At 33.8% G+C, this 22,019-nt stretch overlaps 2 protein-coding genes across 4 annotated transcripts; both read left to right on the top strand.

Moving 5' to 3' along the window:
• The first annotated feature begins 1,147 nt into the window (after positions 1-1,147).
• On the top strand, positions 1,148-5,078 carry LOC110618397 (RNA demethylase ALKBH9B). Of its 2 annotated transcripts, XM_021761523.2 has the most exons (7): positions 1,148-1,469; positions 1,681-1,773; positions 1,849-2,190; positions 3,320-3,405; positions 3,502-3,812; positions 4,476-4,547; positions 4,638-5,078. In XM_021761523.2, the coding sequence occupies exons 1-7, from the start codon at positions 1,301-1,303 to the stop codon at positions 4,969-4,971; spliced, it is 1,407 nt and encodes a 468-aa protein (XP_021617215.1). In that variant the 5' UTR covers positions 1,148-1,300; the 3' UTR covers positions 4,972-5,078. The 2 variants fall into 2 exon arrangements, with proteins under 2 accessions (XP_021617215.1, XP_021617214.1); XM_021761522.2 differs by having other exon boundaries at positions 1,151-1,469; positions 1,681-2,190.
• A 1,408-nt stretch (positions 5,079-6,486) lies between these two features.
• On the top strand, positions 6,487-21,656 carry LOC110618456 (phosphatidylinositol 4-phosphate 5-kinase 8). Of its 2 annotated transcripts, XM_021761587.2 has the most exons (10): positions 6,488-7,034; positions 7,951-8,017; positions 8,104-9,189; positions 9,936-10,103; positions 11,710-11,875; positions 14,633-14,743; positions 14,833-15,020; positions 18,641-18,795; positions 19,972-20,137; positions 21,140-21,656. In XM_021761587.2, exons 2-10 carry the CDS (start codon positions 7,974-7,976, stop codon positions 21,414-21,416), a joined length of 2,361 nt encoding a protein of 786 aa, XP_021617279.1. In that variant the 5' UTR covers positions 6,488-7,034; positions 7,951-7,973; the 3' UTR covers positions 21,417-21,656. The 2 variants fall into 2 exon arrangements, with proteins under 2 accessions (XP_043814440.1, XP_021617279.1); XM_043958505.1 differs by lacking the exon at positions 14,633-14,743 and having other exon boundaries at positions 6,487-7,034.
• Positions 21,657-22,019: the final 363 nt, after the last annotated feature.

The raw sequence follows: 22,019 nt of genomic DNA, 5'->3' as shown, positions 1-22,019 counted from the left end.
ATTTTAAAATATTAAAAATAAAGTATAAAAATTAAAAAATTATTAAAAATTTAAATAATCGAATCAAATAGAATCAGATCAATTTGATTTAATTTAATTTTTAATTAAAATCAGTTCAGTTTAACTTTTATAAATACTATTTAAAATTTTAATTTATTTAGTTCAATTTAATTTTCAATTTAATTTTAATTCAAATCGATTGAATTTTTAATCTTTAAATCATTAAAACATTTTTAGTATTGATGATCTGAGATCCAATGGAATAGAATTTTACAAGGGTTTTGATATTGAAGAATAAAGCTCTCCCCTCTCTCTAGAGGGGTATCCTTTTATCCTTTCTTTCTGCTTGCTGGTGACGAATAACGGCTCTCCCATGATTGGGCCACGCGTCTCTGCCATACAGATATGGGCGTACGAGGATATCAGGCGCCTGCTCCATGCGTAACGGCCTCTGATTCTCCCCGTGCGTACGCTCGAGCAGATCTGCCAGGCTGTATGACGAGTTTCGTTCTGGATTCTGGACTGGATCGAGAGCGGGGCTAGACGTTGAACCCAGGAGGAGAAGGAATCCGTGGGGAGGTTATACGGGCTGGGCCGATCTCGATTAGGAAGAATCTGGTGGAGTCTGGCCTCAAGGGTCTGATGATCCGGGCCTGTTTTACTTAAGAGGGCAGGCGGGCCTTCCTTTCATGGGCCATGGCCTTAATCTAGGCCCAGGATTAGGGATAGGGAGATCCAGCGGTCATCAAGTATAATTTTTAAAATTAAGTATTGATTGATATATTTTTTTTATATTATAATTATTAAATTGTAATTCTATTTAAATAATAAAATTATTTTTAAATACATATTTTTTATTATAATGACGTTAATTTTTATTAATATTATTATTCACTTTTTATTTTTATTTTTATATATAAAAATTATAATTTAGTTAGATATAAATGTGAATTAAAAGTAAATATTTAAATTTTTTTTATTCAATAAAAAAACACATTAATTAAAAAAATACTTCTACCTACTAATTAATTTTTCTCTACCAATCTCCAACTTTGAGTTGGATTTGATTTCCAAATTCCAATCCCTTACGTTTCAAGCTGCTTTTTTTTTTTTTTGAATTATATTCCTAATTTAGTTTGAATTTGGATTTCAACAGTGAGAGTTTGCAAATCCTGAACAGGAAAAACAATTAGCCTATTTAAGGTCCAAAAAAACTGTGTGCTCAAACAACCAAATCTTGTTCAGTTTTCTCTCAGATACAGCACTCCTTCCCTTAGGATTCTTTAGCTCTCTCACTGCGATGATGGAAGGAGATATGTCCCGAAAGTCGCCAGAAGCCCGTCGTGGTGAGGATTTCATAGAACTTCTCAAGACAATGGACCATGAAGAGGTTTTGCAGGTTTTGTCTGGAGGATTTTGCCAGCACTGTCAGGCTCTTTTAGAAACTCGAATTCACAATCTCATCAATGGTAAGATTGAGATACCCACTAATGTTTTCTTCTCTTTTAGTTCGTTTTTTGTTCTTTTCAACGTTTTTCCCTTCTAAAATTGAGGATCTTCAATGTTAGTTTTGCATTAGAAAGTAACCTAGTTTGTATTGCCCCTTGTATTTTCTTGAATTGTATTGTTATGCAGAAAAGAAAATTTTGTTGCTAAGTTATTATTATGTTCTTTGTGCAGCAAAAGTTAATAAGATGTCTTTGTCCAATGGTGGCACCGAAGTTTCAAAAGAATTTCAGTCTGCTGATGCAATAAGCATCAATTCATCAAATGGTAATTTGGAATCTTTGTCTCCTGGGAAAGCAAGCCTAACTTCGAGCTCTAACCAAGAATCTGAATCTTACTCAGCGAGGCAAAAAGGGGTCACTGCCAATTCTTCATCTGCATCAGTGAACAGCCATCAGAAATCAATTGATCATCCAGGTTTTGAAATACTGTTGAATGATGGACTTGCAGACGTGTCTTCTGTGGTGGACAATGGCTTATCAGAGGAGCAAAAGGAGCAGTTTAGGTTTTCAAGAGTTGGCAGGAAAAAGGATTTTGTGTGTTCTGAGAGAATCAATGGGAAGCCAACCAATATTCTTAAAGGGCTTGAACTTCATACCAAGGTTTTCAATCCTGAAGAGCAGAAGAAAATAGTTGAATGTGTCTACAATCTACAGCGCATGGGCAGGAAGGGGCAACTCAGAGGTATGCTTGAAAAGAAAAGAAAAGTTCCTTTTACCCATTTATGCAATGAAGTATTTTGTAGCTTTGAAATATTTGTCTATATATTAACTGACTATGCACTATTATCACTTGCATATCCCATCACTCAATATTATTGTTATAGCTACACTACCTTTAATGATAATGACTTAAGACTGAATTGATTAATCTGAATATTTTGGCATGTTAAGCAAATGCATTTGGCATTTTGGTTGATGTTTTGGACAAGCTTCCTTGTTTGTACATGCTTAACAGTTTAAGTTATGCAAGGGAGATCTTAGCTCTTAGGAGAAATATATGATTGTTGATATTGAGAACTCTTGACTTATCTCAGGATCCTTGCAAAGTCATAGTGGATTACAGGCTTAAATTTGCTTTCACTTTCTGGGTTTTTTGTGCAATTTGTAACAGCATATCAATGCATTTGATTGTTTACATTCTCATACCAAAATGGAGTTTCAAGAGGTTTAACTTTTAGTTGTGTACACCGAGTTAGTGGCCAAATCATCCATGGGAAGTGGAGTTCAAAAATTAGTATATTATTATGCTGCATAATTTGTTACATGATAGTTATCAACAATTTAATGTGAGGACTTAAGATATCTCTCAGGACACCACAGAAAAATATGAATAGGTCTATATTACTGTGTGGAATGTAGATAAATCAGTGTACATTGATAACAGATGAAAGAAAAATTAGAAAACGAAAAACAAAGAGTGAAGAAATTGTTTCATTCAACTCGTTCCATCTCTTTTGTTATTTCAGCTGTTGAAACTTGAAAATTATAGTGCTGCAGTATATTTCATTTTAGTAACATAACAGCAGTTTAACCATCCAGTCATTATTTGGAAGCAGCTTAGTTCGAGTAATCATACCTGACTCCTTGAACTTGCAAGGATATCATGTGATAAGGCCAAACATGGATTGAGTTTATAAATAGTCAGTAGTCTACTATTAAGTTAGAATATTTTAAGTTATGCTGTTATGCATGAACAGATGTTTGTTATTACTGCATTACTTGCATTTATCCATCTAGTTCTCCAACATGTTTATCTGTCATCCTTCTCATTTTATATCCTTATATTTAATTATTTATGTAATTTATTACAGAACGCACATATTCAGAACCTACAAAATGGATGCGTGGTAAAGGACGTATCACAATGCAATTTGGATGCTGTTACAATTATGCAATGGTAATTTTTGTATATTCAATCTCTATTTCTTGTCACTTTTCCTAAATTGTATATGAAATAAGTGTGTTAACTGGTTTTATTTTGAAAACCTTGCAGGACAAAAATGGAAAGGCCCCAGGAATAGTTCAAGACGAAGTTGTTGATCCTCTACCACCCACTTTCAAGCAAATGATCAAGAGAATGGTTAGGTGGCATGTGTTGCCTGCCACATGCATTCCTAACAGCTGCATCGTGAATATATATGATGAAGGAGATTGCATTCCTCCCCATATTGATCATCATGACTTTCTTCGGCCATTTTGTACTGTGTCATTCTTGACTGAGTGCAACATAGTCTTCGGTTCAAATTTGAAGATTCTTAGTCCAGGAGAGTTCTCTGGGCCTGTCTCTATACCTTTGCCTGTCGGGTATGTTTTCTACATTTTCTCCATGGATTACTAATTATTTCCTCAGTTTAGCATTCCTATACGCATCCTTGCCTCCATGAAATTCTTTTGTTCTGTGTAACTTTTTTCTTTATTCTTCTCAAGTAATTTGTACTTGTTTGCTTTTGAAGCGTGTACATCTTAAGATTATAGATGGTAATCTTCAATAATCAACTAACAGCTCTTTTTTAGTCATCAGAAATTGCCCCATATGATTGCGATATTTTAAGATATTGAAGTCGAAACTTTTTGTTACTAGATAATCAGCATTATTTGTTCAATATTTCTCTGCCAACTTGATTAAGAGGTTTAGAAACTCAAACAATTCTGGGTTACCCAATGCTACAAGTAAACGGTTTAAACAACATTCAATATTATTTTCTTGTGGAGTTGGAAATGTGTTTCTATGATCCATCACTTGCCAATTCAAAAAGCTCACCTCTTGGTTGGTTTCAATAAATTAAGATGATGGATGATATTTACACTTCCATCCACATGCGAACGTGTTTGTTTCATTTTAGTTTGATTTAATTTGAGCTGGATGGTTATGCTGGGTAGAGTAATTAGAGAGAAAATGTTCTAAGGATTGGCTTATGCGATCATTCTGCCGTATTCATCTAATCTATTGCTGCATGTATTCTGCAGATCGGTTCTTGTTCTAAATGGTAATGGAGCAGACATTGCTAAGCACTGTATTCCAGGAGTCCCGGCAAAAAGGTATCACACATTAGCCGAAGCTAATCCCACCTAATAATATTACATTTTTGTCTCTTAATACTAAATGAAGATTTACTTCCATCATTGTAGGATTTCCATAACATTCAGGAAAATGGATGACAGCAAACTACCATACCAGTTCTCACCAGATCCTGAGCTGTTGGGAATTAAGCCTCTGATATATTCGCCCTTGACGAAGTCGCCATACCAACAAAGCCAGCAGCAAAAACCTTTTGGTTATCCTTCAGTTGTTAAGTCGCTGGTCCAACAGAGCAACCACCAGAATGGCAACCTCACTGCAACGAAATCTAGAAGTGGCAACACTAATGGCACCTCATTTTTCATCAATAAAGATGATTTTCCTCCACTTGGCAGCTCAAAGTCTTCTGGTCCATCCAGGGCGAATAGAGTTGGATCAAAATGATAGTTCTGTCGAATCACTGATTCATTGAACTCCATGTACTTGTTTCAGTGATGTAACTATTAATTAACATAAGGCTTTTATATAATATATTATCATAGTTTCATTTACACATGCATGCATACAGTTACTATATAGTGTTTTTAATCTGAAATAGCTGATACGAGATTGAAAGCAGGAGGAAAAAGAGAAGGAAAAGAGAAAGAAGTTTTCATTCCCTCTCTGTTCTGATTGATTTGATCTTAATACTAGTGAAGTCTATTCTTTTTTCTCCCAAATTAAATGGGTCTTTGTTTTTTACCATGTAGTTAAGATTTTTCCCTTTTTTTTTATGAACTTGGTGCTAGATCTTAAGGTAAATGGGTTTTTCAGATTTTAGTTTTCTGCAAGTTACACTATGATTAGTGGCAGCCTGTCTAGTGTATATGCTAGACTAAAGCACCAGCTACGAGAAAACTACCAAAATACTAACTACAATCCAATACAACAGTGGAGAGAAGACTCATGACTAGGTGAGGAGTAAAAGACTATATTATATTCGGACAAATAAAGGGTAATTGACTTAAACAAATCTGAAATTCTTAATAAAAAGTAGAGTTTTCTGTCAATCTGCTAGAAGAAAAAAAAGTTGAATAATAATAGATGGTTGATTGGAGGGGTGAGCATTCGGTAGGTTCTGTTTAAAACCGAACCGAATCGAATAAATCAAAATTTTAGTATTTATAAAAATCGAATTGAATCGATTTTGATCAGAAATCAAATCGAACCGGTCCGATTCGATTTGATTAGATTCGGTTTGATCGGTTTCGATTTTTAATAAATTTTATACATTTTACCATTTATTTTTAATATTTTAAAATTTAATTAAAATATTTTAATATTAATATAATTTAATTTCTCTATATTATTGAAAATAATATATTATTATCACTAATCGATTCGGTTTGATATTTTTAATTTTATTTTTGATCAAAATCGAATTGAAATAACTGAAATTTTTAAAATTAAAAATCAAATCGAACTGAATCAAACCGAATTGAATAAAAAATCGAATTAAATTTTAAAATTAATTTAATTCGATCGATTTTTTTGATTTGAACCGAATACAGTTGACCTAGTTTATTGCATTGGAGATGGTAATAAATTATTACCGACCAAGAACTCAAACGAGCAAAGATCAAATTTTGTATTGTCATATGATGCAAGAGAGATAAAAAAAAAAAAATTGGAAGTAGAAGACAACATGTGAGCTCACGCAGAATCTTCCATTGGTATTAGCGTGTGAACTGTTCCTTTAGTATGCCCAACGGACAACGCCTTTCTCTCGTACTCCGCTTTGCCTTGCCTTCTTTTTTTTTTTTCAAAGTATCATTTGATTAAAAAACGTTTCTTCCTAAAAATTAAATTTTTTAAAAAGTAATTTACTTTTTCAAATAATAACTAAATAAATAAAATTTTAATATTTTTTAAAAATTTGATCTTTATAATGAACAATTTGATAAAATAAATAATTCTAAATATTTTATTAATGAAGAATACGGGTAAGTTGCTCTTTTTCCCCACCCTCTGGAATCTGCCATGGGATCTTTCTCTGTGGATGTGATACGTGGCAAGATTCTTGAGAGCAGGTAAGCTGTCCTTGTCTTTTTCAGTTGAAGGTGAAAGCGAAAGTGAAAGGGAACTTCATGCATGGGCAACTAACACTTGAGAGATATTTGAAAAGAAAAAGGAAGAGAATGTTAATTTTCTATTTTCGTTTCTGGAGAAAGAGACGGAAAGTGTTGTAAGACAGAAAGAAAAAGAGAGGTGAAGTGTCAATTCCAGCTGAAGATCCGGAGGCGCAGGAATTTTCAGAAGGCGACAAGATTTAAACTTTTTTTTCCCCTCTTGTTCCTTTTTTCTTCTTTTCCTCCCCTTGTTTCTGGGTGCTCTTTCATTTGCCTTGAATTTTTTTTTTTTTTGGCTTTTGTTGTTTCGTTAAATCTGGGTTCATGAGAAAAAGGGGTTTATTTTCTTCTATGAGTTCACTTGCTTGGAGGATGGATTGAAATTCTTGTCTGCTTCAGGTGACTTTATGACTTGTTTTATACTTAATTTTTTGTTTATTGTTTAGTGAGTATTTCATTTGGAGTTTGAAATGATTATGGTATTTGGTTTTTCTTTTCATTACTAGTTCCAGTCCTATTCAGCTTAAACTGAGGGATGGTTTGATGCCAGAATTGATCTAAGTGTTAAAATTAGCCTTTTCCTGGGACTTTACCAACCCTTTTGTTTAAAATGAATTAGAAATTTGGAATTCCTTTGTAGATGATTCTTGTGTTTAATATGATACAGTTATTTGAAATACAAAATTCAATTGAATTCCATACTTCATTTTTGGTATAATTTTATAGTTGAAGCTTATTTATCCTTATTTATTAAAATATTAATAGCAAATGCATATGTATGTGTGCGTCTGTGTTGGTAAGGACATGTATAAGAGATAGGTTACAAGTGTAAGAACAGTAAAAAGATATGTACAAGTTCCTCTTAAAAGATCAACTTTGAATCTATTTTATAGTTATAGATGTCATATTCAAGTTACATATGATATTGTCTTAGTTGATGAGACTGATGAATGAGTTAATTATAAGTTGGAGCTGTTAGAAGGATCCTTAAGCCTAAGGGAGTAAGGGGTCTTGGATATGCAAGTTTACTTTCTGGGATAGAATCTACCAAGTGATTATGGCTGTCATCCAAAAAAATCCATTTAATTTTGTCGAACTATCTATTTTTCTCTTCTCACAAGGGAGGAATGAGGAATCAAATAGCTACTTCACCCGATAAAGATTCTAGCTTTTGGTAATTTGTAGCTAGCGTGCTAATTGCATCTTCAGAATAAAGAATTTATCGAAATGACATGGATATGATACATATGAATAATTAGAGTTTGAAGAGCATGCTGAAATTATAATTTATTGAACACCATTAATTTCGTTGTAGTTTTCGAAAGCCAAAAATTACCAATGGTGGTCTTCCAGCAATTACTAAATATTGAAGACTCTGAAAGGTATTATTCTTGTCAGCAAATCTTTCTTATTTTTCTACCATTCCTATGATTTGCATCAGTTCGAATGTAACCTTTTGTCTTTCTAGGGATGATAAGAAGGTCTTATCAAATGGAGATGTCTATATTGGTGACTTTAAGAGATTAATTCCCCATGGTAAAGGAAAATACACGTGGAGAGATAAAACAGTCTATGAGGGTGATTGGGAAGAAGGTAAAATGACAGGAAAAGGTTATATATCATGGTCATCAGGATCAAAATATGAGGGTGACTTTTCTGGTGGTCACCTTCATGGCTTTGGCACCTTTACTGGAACTGATGGGTCTGAATACAGAGGCGCATGGAGGATGAATATACAGCAGGGACTTGGAAGGAAACGATATTCTAATTCTGATATTTATGAAGGTTCTTGGAAGGAAGGAGTGCATGAAGGTTGTGGTAGGTACTCTTGGAATAGTGGAAATATGTACATTGGCAAGTGGAAAGGTGGAAAAATGTGTGGAAGAGGGGTTATGAAATGGGCAAATGGTGATCTTTTCGATGGATTGTGGTTAAATGGGTTACGACATGGTTCTGGAGTTTATAGATTTGCGGATGGGGGATATTACTTTGGGGCCTGGAGTAGGGGCCTGAAGGATGGGAAGGGAACATTTTATCCTGCCGGAACCAAACTTCCATCTTTAAGAAGGTGGTCTAGTTCTCTAGGTTATGATGACAATGGAAGTAGTTCATTGTCTCATAGCTTGTCATTAAATTCAGAGCAACGGAGGGTTTCAAGAAGACCAAGTGTTGTACGAAGTCTTTCTGAGAAAATATCAATTAGTGGTATGTTGAGAAATTCTGGCCGAATATCAAACAGAAGTAACTCATTACATGAGAATTGGAGTCCATGTGACTCTGCAAGAGAATTAATCTGTCACGAACCATCATGTTCGTTTCCATGTGCCACTAATGAAGGTCAAAGAGAGGTACAGGGTAAAAGTACTGTGGTTTATGAAAGGGAGTACATGCAAGGAGTTCTGATCAAACAGAGAATAAAAAATGCAGAACCATTTCGCAAAATTAAACAGAAAAATAAATTTCATACGACTGAAGCAAAAAAGAAGTCATGTATTGACATTTTTGAAGGCCATCAGAGCTATTATCTAATGCTTAATCTGCAACTTGGTATCAGGTACCTAGATAAACAACCTCTGTCTGTCCTACCTACTCTCATACCATTTTTAACCTACTTTTCCTTCTCTGATGTTGTTTTTCTTTTTCCTCCTTACCTCGCTGAATAGTTTACTTTTCCAGATAATTCCCTGAGTTTTTTTTTCTATATTCTTTTGTTTCATAAAATTTTTTATACTCATAAATTAATGTAAAACTTTCTTTAGACTACTGTTTTGCAGAATTGCAAGAGAATTTATTGCACAACACATAGTGTTAAAATATACTCTGCAGTGTGCATGATGATATTTGGATATGTCTTAGTCCTGACTAATGAGTCTACCATCTAATGCTAACTTGGCTAAACATGATGAGCTGAATAGTTTTCAACTATTTGACTTTTTCATTCATAATAATCATCTTTTCATGCAAATTAGAGAGCTCTTTACTACATGGCTTGTATCATATGCCTTTCTGGTAGATTTAAAAAGAACAGTAGCTTGGTCATTCACAGTCAGCATTCTTGTTAGGTGTCTAGCATTCTTTCTTTGGGTTGCAATGTTAATAGCTGAAATTTGAGTTGGTATGCACACGATAGTATTTTTTTTTTTAATAAAATTCCATTATCATAAGATTTAAATTTGCATGCCTTTTCTCTTTGTTTACTAAGTTTACTTTTATGGTTTTTGAATTGGTTGTTATCGCTCAATCTTATGTGTCTTCTCAACTTATTTCTTCATTTTAAAATACTTGATTTGAAGTTCACAGGTATACTGTTGGCAAGATTACACCAGTGCCCATGCGTGATGTTAGACATTCTGATTTTGAAGATCGAGCTAGGATAAGAATGTATTTCCCCAGAAAGGGTTCCCAGTTCACACCTCCACACTATTCTATTGACTTCTATTGGAAAGATTACTGCCCTATGGTCTTCAGGTATTCATTCAACTTATGCCTTTGCTTAGCTTATGAAAGATTAGTGCCCTGTGGCATTAAGGTCAGCCAGCACACATCTTAATCTTCTTGTTAGCAGATAGTCGAAGGCAGTACCATGTCTTTCAGTTTGATCTCAAATTGTCCACCAAGCGTAAATGGTGGAAGTTATGCTAAAATCTTTAAGGAAGTGTCTGACATCATCTTTAAGAACATATATTATCTCCTATTGGTGAATAAAGCTTGTTCAAATTTGCATAATAGATTGAGATTTGAGTTACTATGGTATCCAAAGCGGTGTCTGAATTAAACAAGGTAGCTGGAGCACTAATCAGGAATGGGAGAAGAGTCCGGGAGAGAAACTCTGGCTGGAGTTCTAATCAGGAAAAAGAGAAGATTCCAGGAGAGAAACTAAGGAGTAGTTTCCCCTAAAACTGATGCAAGTGATGTCCTCGATTATATGACCTCTCAAATTGAGAGGCAAACCACCTGGTATATTAACTTATAAGTAAAAAGGCAAGATTATTTAATGATCATGAAAAATAAGTTGATGCTTGATGGATGATTTTCCCCCTAATGTGGGCCTCCATTTGCAAACACATATTATATTCTTCAAATTCCTCTCTCTCTCTCTTCCCTTTTTTGTTTAAACATTGCACCACAGACTGGGAGGTAGTGTTCTTTCTTTCCTTCAAAAATCTCCTAACCCTTTCCCAAGTCATACACTGTACTTGTAAGACCTACTTGCGTTTTGCAAGGAAGCCTCTGTTGCGACTCAAGGCCATTGATTATGTTGTATGAATATTGATCTATGAATGAGTAGCTCATGCATTTAAGGAGATTTAACAACTCATGGCATCTTATAATTTGTTCTTGGGTAGTGATTGCCTTTTCAATTATGCAAAAAGCTTGAATAAGATCCAACTTGATGTGCCAAGAGATTTTCTTTCACTGGCTGAGGATTCTTGTGTTTGTTATTCTCATCAACTGTATCATCCTAACAGATATTGGCTCCAGTGAGAGCTGCTAAAATATTTTCAATTATTGTTGTCTGTTGTCAGGTCACACATAATGAGGGATGAGAGTTCTATTTCTTCCTATGTTCTAGAAGATTATTAAAGCTTCTGATTTTTACCACCTAGTGTCAACCACATATATGAGTGATGAAACAGAGGGTAATATATAATTCTATGCTTATTTGTTTCCTTCATGTCTTCCCTTTGTCCCCTCCCTCACAGAAGGTGTAATTGCCCATTGGCCTCCTTATAGTTTGACTCCCTGCTATATCGCTTCTTGATGCCAAATTTTACCATTTGATTCTGAGAGGATTTATATTCTTTTCATTGGTCTCACTTCCTTTTTTTTCTATTCTTGGACTATCATAATATGTAGTAATACTTGGATTTGTGAATGTGTTAATGCATCTTAAATGCTCATTCGTGGTTGTGTTGCAGTTAATATACTGTTTTTTATGTGTCTTTATGACAGGCATTTTAAATCTTTTGATCATAATTAGAAACGTGCATGTGTCAACCATGGGATTGCAGTACTTTTGGGCATATGTCTGATTTTCAGATCTCTCTGAGTATTTATGAGATTGTTATCACAGGAATCTAAGGGAAATGTTCAAGTTAGATGCAGCCGAGTACATGATGTCTATTTGTGGTGATGATGGTCTGAGGGAGCTTTCTTCTCCAGGGAAAAGTGGAAGCATCTTCTATCTTTCTCATGATGATAGATTTGTGATTAAAACATTGAAGAAATCTGAACTCAAGGTTTGAACCCTATGAAACCTGTAATGACCATTTCTAGTCTGGTTGCAACTGCAGAAGCATGTAATATACAAAAAAATATGCAACACAATACAGAATAATATTTATGCAGTTCACCCTCTCAATATGGTGATATCTATTGGTATATGTCATCTTCCAGTAGCATCAAAAACTTACAAATACATCATTAAGCTCAAAGCTCCACCACTACCCACTCGTCCAATTACACCCAAGTGATACCACTCTCAACTACATCATAGTAAATAGAATAGTTTTCCCTTCTCATTCTTCTCTAGACATGATTGAACTATCAACAATTTAAAGCTCATAATACACCACAAATGGCGTATTCCATAAATGGATAACCCCTCAGGAAAACAATAGTAATTATCTGTTCCTCTTCGGCTACATGCCTATTCTTCAACCATGGCTGCAGTGGAAAAGAATCCCTTCCCTTCCTCTTTTTTATAAGTTAAGGAAGTAAATATGTTAATATAGAAAGTAAATATTGATAGATGGATCAGTTACTTAATCTTAGGATTGTATAATCATAGACTTGATTTTCCTTCCTATTTAGATACCATATCTCATGTATAAATAGGTTGTAATCTCTATTGTGAAATACAACAAACAAAATATTATATCTCTACATGGTATCAGAGCTATTCTCGTAGAGATTTAATTTTTCTCTCTCTCGTCAAATTTTAAAATTTTTGGAGATTTAGGACTCCTGTTCTTTTGTGTTACCTATTTAGGGTAATATTTGTCTCTCATCGTCCACCTAGAGAGGACGCCGAAGTTTCCTTGCAACCCGCTTATCAGATCTGTGGTTCGTTTGCCATTTGGATGTTGGGTGGAGGCGTTTAGTTGCCTTGCAACCCGCTTGTCAGATCTGTGATTCGTTTGCCATTTGGGTGTTGAGTTATCTTCCTTTAATTCGTTTGAAGGTAAATGAGTATAGAATTTTAGTTGAAATAAGACCCATATTATTAAAATTATCCCAACGCCTTCAGTAGCGGCTGAGACAGGTAAAACGTGATTTTGGGTTACCCATAAAGGGTAACAGTTGAAGACTTAGGGCTCTGTTCATTCGGGTTACCCATAAAGGGTAACATTTGGAGACTTAGTGCTCTGTTCATTTGGGTTATCTATAAAGGGTAACATTTGGAGACTTAGGGTTCTGTTCATTTTGAGTTAGCCAGGATAACATTTGGAGACTTAGGGTTCTGTTCATTTGAATTATCCATAAATGGTAACATTTGGAGACTTAGGGCTCTGTTCATCGGAGTTATCCATAAAGGGTAACATTTGGAGACTTAGGGCTCTGTTAATCGGGGGTTACCTATAAAGGGTAACATTTGGAGACTTCGAACTCTGTTTATTTGGATTATCCATAAAGAGTAACATTTGGAGACTTAGGGCTCTGTTTATCAAGATTATCATAAAGGGTAACATTTAGAGATTTAGGGTTCTGTGCATTTGGGTTACCCATAAAGGGTAACATTTGGAGACATCGGGTACTGTTCATCGGGTATTGTTCACGGGAACTGTTCATCGGATACTATTCACGAGTTTCTGTTCACAGGTTCTGTTCTTCTTATCATTTGTTTATTTTGATTGTTTTGGATTGGTTATTCTTATGGCTGAAATTGATTATATATGTAGCAAGTTGGGCATGATTAACATTTATGCTCCAACTTGAGGGGGAGTGTTATAAGTTAAGGAAGTAAATATGTTAATACAGGAAGTAAATATTGATAGATGGATCAGTTACTTAATCTTAGGATTGTATAATTTCATTCCTGTTTAGATACTATCTTTAATGTATAAATAGGTTGTAATCACTATTGTGAAATACAACAAACAAAATATTATATCTCTACACTCTTGAACTCTATTTTTGACACATGCTAAAACCAAATAATCTCGCATACGATATTCTTATTTATAGGATAAGTCCTTTCAATTCTAACCTCCATTCCTACTCATTTAGAAATAATACCAAAATAGGAGTCCTACTCTACATAGAAAATAACCCTCCATCTAATTGAGGGATGTCTCTCCCACTCAAACCAGTAAAAAGGCCTTCTCCAAATCCCACAAGGATTTTGAGTCATACCTTAGCTTAACGTAACCTTTGTGCAAAACTCAATTGATGAATTTAATTATTCTCAAATTTCCAAACTCCATTATTTGCTAATTTTTCCATTTGTGTGACTTAGCAATTGAATTATATTTGTAAATACGCAACATTTTATCATATGACCTTAAGAATATTTTAGTTGCTATTGTTTTCGAATGCTTTGATCTGTGTTGCTTAGGTATCATTTTCTTAATAATTTTCCCTGAACAACCTTATAGGAGGCATATAGATTCCTTTCTCTCTAGCTGAGGTTTCAATTTTGACAATATAAACACTAACCCACCTTGGAAGGGTGACCCTGACTAATTACTGTTTGATTCTGCATAGCATTAGACTTCCTAGCAAGATGATAGCTTACTATTATTATAGGTATTTGTCTTATTTTGCAGGATAACCCTCATTCAAATTTTATCCCGTAGAAATACCTTCATGTGATTAAGAATAAGAATAAGCTTGAAAAAGTTACTAAGAAATTTATGTTTTTTGCAAATAATCCTTGGAGTTCTTGAAAAACAATGCATAATGTGTATGTGTTCTTTTAAACTGATCTTGTTTGTATTTCTTTCAAAAACATAAGTTGACAAATGAATAAATATCCATGATTTTTATCTGTGTAGTTCTTTCTCAAGATGCTGCCGAACTATTACCGTCATGTAGGAAAGCATGAAAATACTTTAATAACAAAGTTTTTTGGGGTACATCGAATAAAACTAAGAGGTGGAAAAAAGGTACTGCAAATGTCCTGTTGCGCTACATCACATTCTGCCATGCTTATAACTTATGATTAATGTTTTTCTTCTCCTTTTTTTCGTCATAGGTGCGGTTTGTGGTCATGGGGAATATGTTTTGTACAGAATTAAGTATTCATCGACGTTATGATCTGAAGGGTTCAACTCAAGGAAGATTTACAGATAAAGATAAAATAGGAGAGAATACCACATTGAAGGACAATGATCTGAAATACGACTTTCACATGGACAAAATGTTGCAGGAGTCCCTCTTCAAGTAAGTCCCTCTTCTTTGATTTGTTTGCACTATGCCAAATCTATCTGTCTATCTATCTATCTATATATATATAATTAGACTTTAAAGTAGGTTGATAAGAGTAACTCTATATGTTTATGACATTGGCGCAAATATGTTTATAAGTTTTTATTTATTTATAATTTTATTTCTATATAAAATAAAAATTAATGTATGCGTAATAAATACAATTTGTTATTTTTTTTAGTCGCTATTAATGTATGATCATTTGATTTCCTACTACTTTCTAATATAATAAATATAGTTTGTATAATATTTATTGTCATTATATGATCTTTTTGATGTCCTACTACTTTTTAATATATTATATTATTAATATTATAATAAAAATTTTATTTTATTTTTATTATTAAAAATTTTATTATTATTTTTTATTTTAATAATAAATAAAAATGTTAAAAATTGTTGAATCCCACGTCGGTTATGAAAAGGGGTAAGGGGGTAATGTGCCCCTTATATGGGCCATAGGCACTCCTCCCCCTTGAACTGGCTTTTGAGGTGAGTTAGGCCTTACCCCCTTATATGGGCCATAGGCACTCCTCCCCCTTGAACTGGCTTTTGAGGTGCGTTAGGTCTGATCCAAATTTAACATGGTATCAGAACCTCCCCATTCGATGTTGGGCCTCTCATAAATGTGTCACGCACCAGTAAAAGTTCTGGGCGTGAGGGAGTGTGTTGAATCCCACATCGGTTGTGGAAAGGGATAATGTGTCCCTTATATGGGGGCCATAGGCACTCCTCCCCCTTGAGCTAGCTTTTGAGGTGAGTTAGGCCTGGCCCAAATTTAACAAAAATATATTTATAAAAATTGAATATACATCATAAACAAAGATGTTTGAACAATAAAAAAAAAACATTTTTACCATATAGCAATAATTCTATAACAAAAGTCCATATAAAAAGTTTTTACTATCTCACAGTATTATTGTTTATTTATTTGACAATTTTATAAAATCATAACTAATATAATTTAATTACAAATGCTCTATATGATGTGAATAATTATATGGAATAAATATATATCATCGATTAAGTTTATTATAAAAAAATATTAACCGTGATAAAAATATAAAATAATTAAAGAATTAATAGAACTAATCGTATAAAATATTATCAAACTAAAATTTTACTCAATTCAAATAACTATAAAAAGTTAATAAATATAAATAATTAAAGTATAATAAAAAGGTAAAATTCTAATTCTAATACTCTAAAACAAGTGTTACAAATATCAAACAACCAAATCATTAAACCTAAATTACTATAATTGATTATATTAATGATTGTAATAATTTTAATCTCTTCATTTTTCACAAAAATGTAACCTTCATTATCCATTCTATATAAACCCATCAGCACAATCTCTATTCCATGTATTTCTTCACCCAGCTTTCTCTCTTTCATTTTCAAATGGCTTGTGTGTTAAAACTTTTCTTTTTTATTATTTTCTTAGTAACTAGCACTCGGCTTTCTCTCTTTCATTTTCAAATGGCTTGTGTGTTGAAACTTTTCTTTTTTATTATTTTCTTTTTTATTATTTTCTTGATATCTAGCATGGGATGCATGATTATATAATACTCGACAGGGGTTAATTAGATTAAAGTTAGACAATGAGTCATCCACATGTTTTGGAGAGTTCCTCCTATTCATTATTAATAATAGAATATATTTATACCATGATTGTTGTGAAGTCATTCGTACCGTTACAAATTATTGTTCGCCTATCATGATTATTATACTAGATTTTACAACTTAAAAAATTGCCATACATGAAGAGTATTATGATAAAGCAGATAACTCTCCTTCACCGCCACCACCACCACCACTATCGCCACTGTCATCTAATGGTTCTTAGTAAACTTTATTTTTCTAAAAATATAGTTGCTTGAATAGGATTTATTATTGGATATTAATAATATATAATAATTAGTACTAAAATTTTTAATTTTTTTTGCTGCAATTGAATTTGATATATAGTGTATGGATTTGTGCTTGATTACTATTTTGAGTTTAAAATTTTAGAGGAAGTGTTTTATTTTTTTAGTAGGCATAGTGAATTTATATGAAAAGAAATATTATTTTATAAAATAATATCATACAATAGTGATATAAAAAAATTTTACTATCCACACAACGTAAGGGCAAACGACTAGTCAATTGATAAATTATAGAGCAGATGTCTAAGGATCAGGCTTGTTTGCTAATGTTTAAGCAGAATGACAGAGTTGTTCTGAAATACCAAACCGCCTTAATGCTCCATATATTTTCTCTCTTCTACACATCAATTTGGGAATTAAACTCAGGTTTGGTGTGTACTGTGGCTTTGACACTTGTACTAAGAATAAAACTTAATTACATAAAAGAAGAACAATCATTATCTTTTCTCTCCTCGTAACTCTCTTATCTTCCATTTAGTGACATTAACTTCCAGTAACTATGTCCAAGGCATTGATATCACTCTTTGTGGTTTGAAGTCTCTACATGTTAATTGCTTGCTATCAGTTTATGGTAATCCCAGAGATAGAATTGAGTTGGTAGAATATAGTGACCCAACTGCAAAGACGTGCTGGAAACATACTCTGACATTAGCCATATCTATCTGAAGAAATAACTTCTTTTGGTCAGTTCACAAGCAAGAGTGAAATCCAAAACTTAACAAACTATTTGATTTTTTTTTCATCAAATGATACTAGCATTTCTTTTGTAAATCCTGTAAATCTTTGATATTTTGATTTGGACTGAAAGTGACTATTGTAAGTTGATTATCTCAATTACATTGTGGATACTGGGGGAGGCAATGTTATTAAAGGCGTTAAAAGGCGCTAGGCAAGGCAATCTAGGCAGGCCTCTTGCAAGAGGCGAGCGCCTTCCCTCGCTTGGCTTGAGGTGAGGCCAGGGGAGGCGTCGCCTCTTGAAAATACATGCATGGTCTTTTTTTCATTCTTTTTAAAGACTAAACCCTAATACATATTTCGTTTTATTAGACAACTAAATTTTAGGTGCTAATTAGAGGATATATCCCCATAGTTATACTAATTACTTAGGGATTTATATCTATAATTAGGCTAATTAATTAGAGATACATATCCTTATAATTCAGCTAGCTAATTAGGAATATATATTCTTATAATTATGTAAATTAATTAACTAATTATGAAGGAATTACTATAGTATCTATAGATATATTTCTATACACTATACGTATATATGTATATATATATATAAGCTGGCGCCTCAATTCAACAAGCCGTCACCTTGCCTCTTGCCTAAGGCGATTAGTGTCACCACTCGCCTTGATAACATTGGTGGGGGTTTAATTTTAGATTTTAGATTGAGATGGAACTGAAAGATGCCTGCTGCTTTTTTTGTCTGTTTTCTTGTGTTCCTTTACTTACCCAGCTTGAAGTTTTTTGATTAAGCAACTATGGCTCTTCAAATGAAATTATTTTGGGTTTACAGCTTAATGTGCAACCATATGGACATGTCAAAAATAGTTCCCCTCCACCCCCCTTTTGTAATTGATATTTTTTTCAGGTATATTCACCTTCTGACTATATGTAGAGTTTTTCCTCTTTGTGCAGACAACTTTCCGAGGATTGCATGTTCTTACAATCTCAACAAATTATTGATTATAGCCTTCTCTTGGGCTTACATTTTAGAGCACCTGAGCAATTGATGGCATTATCAGAATCTGCCGGTGCCATAGCCAATCATGAGAATTTACCTTCTGGTGATGGTGGGTGTCCCTTCCAGTAAAATCAATGCATTTCATAAACTCCGTTTACCTTTACATTTTCATAGGCAGCTGAGTTTCAGTGACTGCTACTAGAAGCTCTTGAATATTTTGATTGCTTCAGATGATTCATTTAGTTGAGTTTTGGTCAATCTCTCCTTTGTGAGCATCCATTTACTAGTGTATTAGAACGGTTTTGACTGCTTCAAGTCTATTGTATGAGACTCTTGAGTCAATGTCCTAATTCATCTCATACGGGAATGGTTATATTATTATGTTAGAGGACCCTGTTGTGGTCTTGAGATCATGTTGAGTGGCAACAATTTGATTTAAAATTTGCCTCAAGTAAAAATACAATGGAAGGACACATGCTAATATTGTCTTCTAGGCCATTTTTGTTGCACTAGATAAGTGGGAAATTGGGATAGCGATGTAATATGCATCCGTTTTTTGAAACTGTGGATTATGTTGGTAACTGCTAAGCTTAGCAATGTTCTCATTGCTTTGCAATTTGACAAAAAAATGCAAGATGCCATAGCTTTTCAAAATTCTTTGTGTATATGGAATGCCATTACTCCCAACTGCATAACAGATGTAGAAATGAACTTGAGAAATGCTCTCATCTGACAGCACCTTGGTCCAGTAGCATGAAACTTTCCCAAAATTCCTCTTCTGGGAAAGGCTTGACAAACATTTAAGAGTTCAACTTAAAATGGGTTAGAAGCTGATTTGGGCCATTAAATCCTAAATGGAGGGAGAAAGCAATGTCTTTGGTCCTGTTCCAGAGAGTGACGATGTGAAGAGTGTATGTTTTAGCAATGTTGTGTCCCTGTAACTATGTGGAACACAATTTTTTGCTCTGATTTCATATGCAATCCTGTGCCAGTTTATATCCGTTTCCATTTCTTTGTTTACCTACTTTCCCTAAATTTTTTTAATTGTATTTACTTTTCAGGCAAGAAAAGAATAGATTCTTTTCCCCCAATATTGCCTATCAGTTGAGCATTTGTTGGATTTTCCACTTTGATAATGAAAGTTTAGATAATTCAGGCATACGTATATGGCTTTTTTCTTCAACATATGAATAAATGTTCTAGATGTTATGGTATCAGAACTTAATTTACTCTGAAAATTAATTACTCTTTCAATAGCTTACAGCTCATGTCTTGTTTTCAATAGGTGCAACTTCACAAAGGGAGCTCTTGATTCCACCAACGGGCTTGCGCCTCGTTACACATGAACCCGGCTTCAACACTGCACCAGGTCCTCACATAAGGGGAAATACATTGAGAGCATATTCTCTTGGTGCAAAGGAAGTTGATCTCTTGTTGCCTGGCACTGGAAGGTAACTTCTCAAATTGAACTTCAACTCAATAAAATGGGTAACTTACTACTGATAGCCGATGGGGTTGGAAATTCAACCCAAATTAACATGTGCAAACTTGAAATATTATTGCTTGTCTACTTGATCCAAGCCATTATTAGCTTATTTCTCCTAATACACGGAATGCAACTATAATCTTCTCGTCTTGAGTTTTATATACAGAATTGCAACCATAACTTTCTTGATCAAGATGCCTCAATGTGATTAATTACAAATACCATCGAGTTGATTAGCTAGAAATTCAAGTTTAAATTTGAAAAAGAAATCTGACCACAGAAAATGGGTAAAAAATTCGGCTAGTCCCTGTGTAAGTGTATATGCTGTGTTTTTTGTGCCATTGGTGAAACATAATTGATCTGTCTGGCCGGACAACTTGTTTTAAATGATCTGGTTAAATATGTTCACAAGCTTTCCGGATCAGGTTTGAAGTTTTGTGTAAGTCATCTAGTTTTTAATTTAATGGAACTTGAAGAATATAAAATACTTGAATATCTATTTCCGGATCGCTCCTACCGAGACTCAATCCAAGCCAAAGTTGGTATTCCTTTGATGCCACACAGGCCTAGTTGCTTGTTTCCTAAATAAGCTGTCAGGTCAACCACTGGTATCTCTTCATCATTGTACTCTAGCTAGGTTCAAAATTTGTACTGATTAGAAAGCTATGATGTGAAAACTTTTCCAGCCTTGACAGCTTCCACCAACTTCCCCTTGTAGTATGATTTTGTAATTGAAGAATCATCCTTCTGGCGTGTCTTCTCTTCTCTTCATAAATCAACATGTGCAGAGGGAGATTCAAGCAACTTCTTCAAAAATTTTCTTTCAACCTCATTTGGAAATATAGTAGCTCTTGACACATTTAAGATGCAGAAACTTTTATGTCATCTCTCCATATTGTCAGTTACTGATGATTAAGCTGTATGATCTAGCAGGATTCATCTAAAAATTGCCGTCGAATTTATGCAGGTTACGGGTGCAGTTAGGAGTAAACATGCCAGCTCAAGCTAGCTGCAAAGTTGGGGGAGAGGTTGATCCTACGGAGGTTGAACTTTTTGAGGTATATGATGTTGTTCTTTACATGGGCATGATTGATATCTTACAGGAATACAATATGAGGAAGAAAGTTGAGCATACATTCAAGTCATTGAAGTTCGATCCTCTGTCTATTTCGGCTGTCGAACCTGAGTTGTATGCTGATCGGTTCCTCAAATTCTTGCAGAAAGTTTTCCCTGAGCAACCATAAAAAGATTTTAGCTTCATATACTTCTTCCTCCTTGCCATTGTTATATAGATAAGAGTTTTTCTCTTCACTTCTTTTTTTTTTTCCTGGCTTTTTTGTTGCTTGCTTCAATGCAAAATTCTTTTGACAAATCATTTGTTTGTAAATGGTATCACCATAGAAAAAAATTTATCCAAACTTTTCATTTGTATAGTAACTTACTCTTCTGGATTACCTTATCTAGTCTTGTTATGTTTATTTTAACCTATTTTTTTTTAACTTTTTGCCAACTTAACTCAAAATATTAATTTAAACTTAATTTAGCATAAAATTCAATAAAAATAAGTAATTAAACTTCTTGAGTTAATGAGTTTGCATCAGAAATCAGAGATGCTTATATACTTTATAACGCCTATAGCATTGGCTGGTGGGCTTTGAGAAACACAGAATCTTGAGTTATAAGTTCTTATTTAAATTAATTTAACTTATGGTTAAATTATTATGTCTTTGGTGTAATCATCTGATGTTACACAATAACACAGGTCGCATGTCAATGGTGTGATAAAGTCAATATACGATTCTACTCATGTCAATGGTATGATAAGTCAATATACGATTTTACTCGTA

The sequence above is a fragment of the Manihot esculenta genome, chromosome 7 (assembly GCF_001659605.2).
Source record: "Manihot esculenta cultivar AM560-2 chromosome 7, M.esculenta_v8, whole genome shotgun sequence".
NCBI lineage: Eukaryota > Viridiplantae > Streptophyta > Magnoliopsida > Malpighiales > Euphorbiaceae > Manihot > Manihot esculenta.
Note: the sequence above shows the minus strand (reverse complement) of the source record. Positions and strands in the feature narration are given on the sequence as shown.

What these genes read in the sequence shown, in the direction of transcription:
- LOC110618397 (XM_021761522.2), top strand. Translation starts at nt 1,301, where the DNA reads ATGATGGAAGGAGATATGTCCCGAAAGTCGCCAGAAGCCCGTCGTGGT. An exon ending in AATTCACAATCTCATCAATG is followed by an intron (nt 1,470 to 1,680) that starts GTAAGATTGAGA and finishes TTCTTTGTGCAG; the next exon opens with CAAAAGTTAATAAGATGTCT. An exon ending in CAGGAAGGGGCAACTCAGAG is followed by an intron (nt 2,191 to 3,319) that starts GTATGCTTGAAA and finishes AATTTATTACAG; the next exon opens with AACGCACATATTCAGAACCT.
- LOC110618456 (XM_021761587.2), top strand. Translation starts at nt 7,974, where the DNA reads ATGGTGGTCTTCCAGCAATTACTAAATATTGAAGACTCTGAAAG. An exon ending in TACTGCCCTATGGTCTTCAG is followed by an intron (nt 10,104 to 11,709) that starts GTATTCATTCAA and finishes TTGTTATCACAG; the next exon opens with GAATCTAAGGGAAATGTTCA. An exon ending in TTGTTGCCTGGCACTGGAAG is followed by an intron (nt 20,138 to 21,139) that starts GTAACTTCTCAA and finishes GAATTTATGCAG; the next exon opens with GTTACGGGTGCAGTTAGGAG.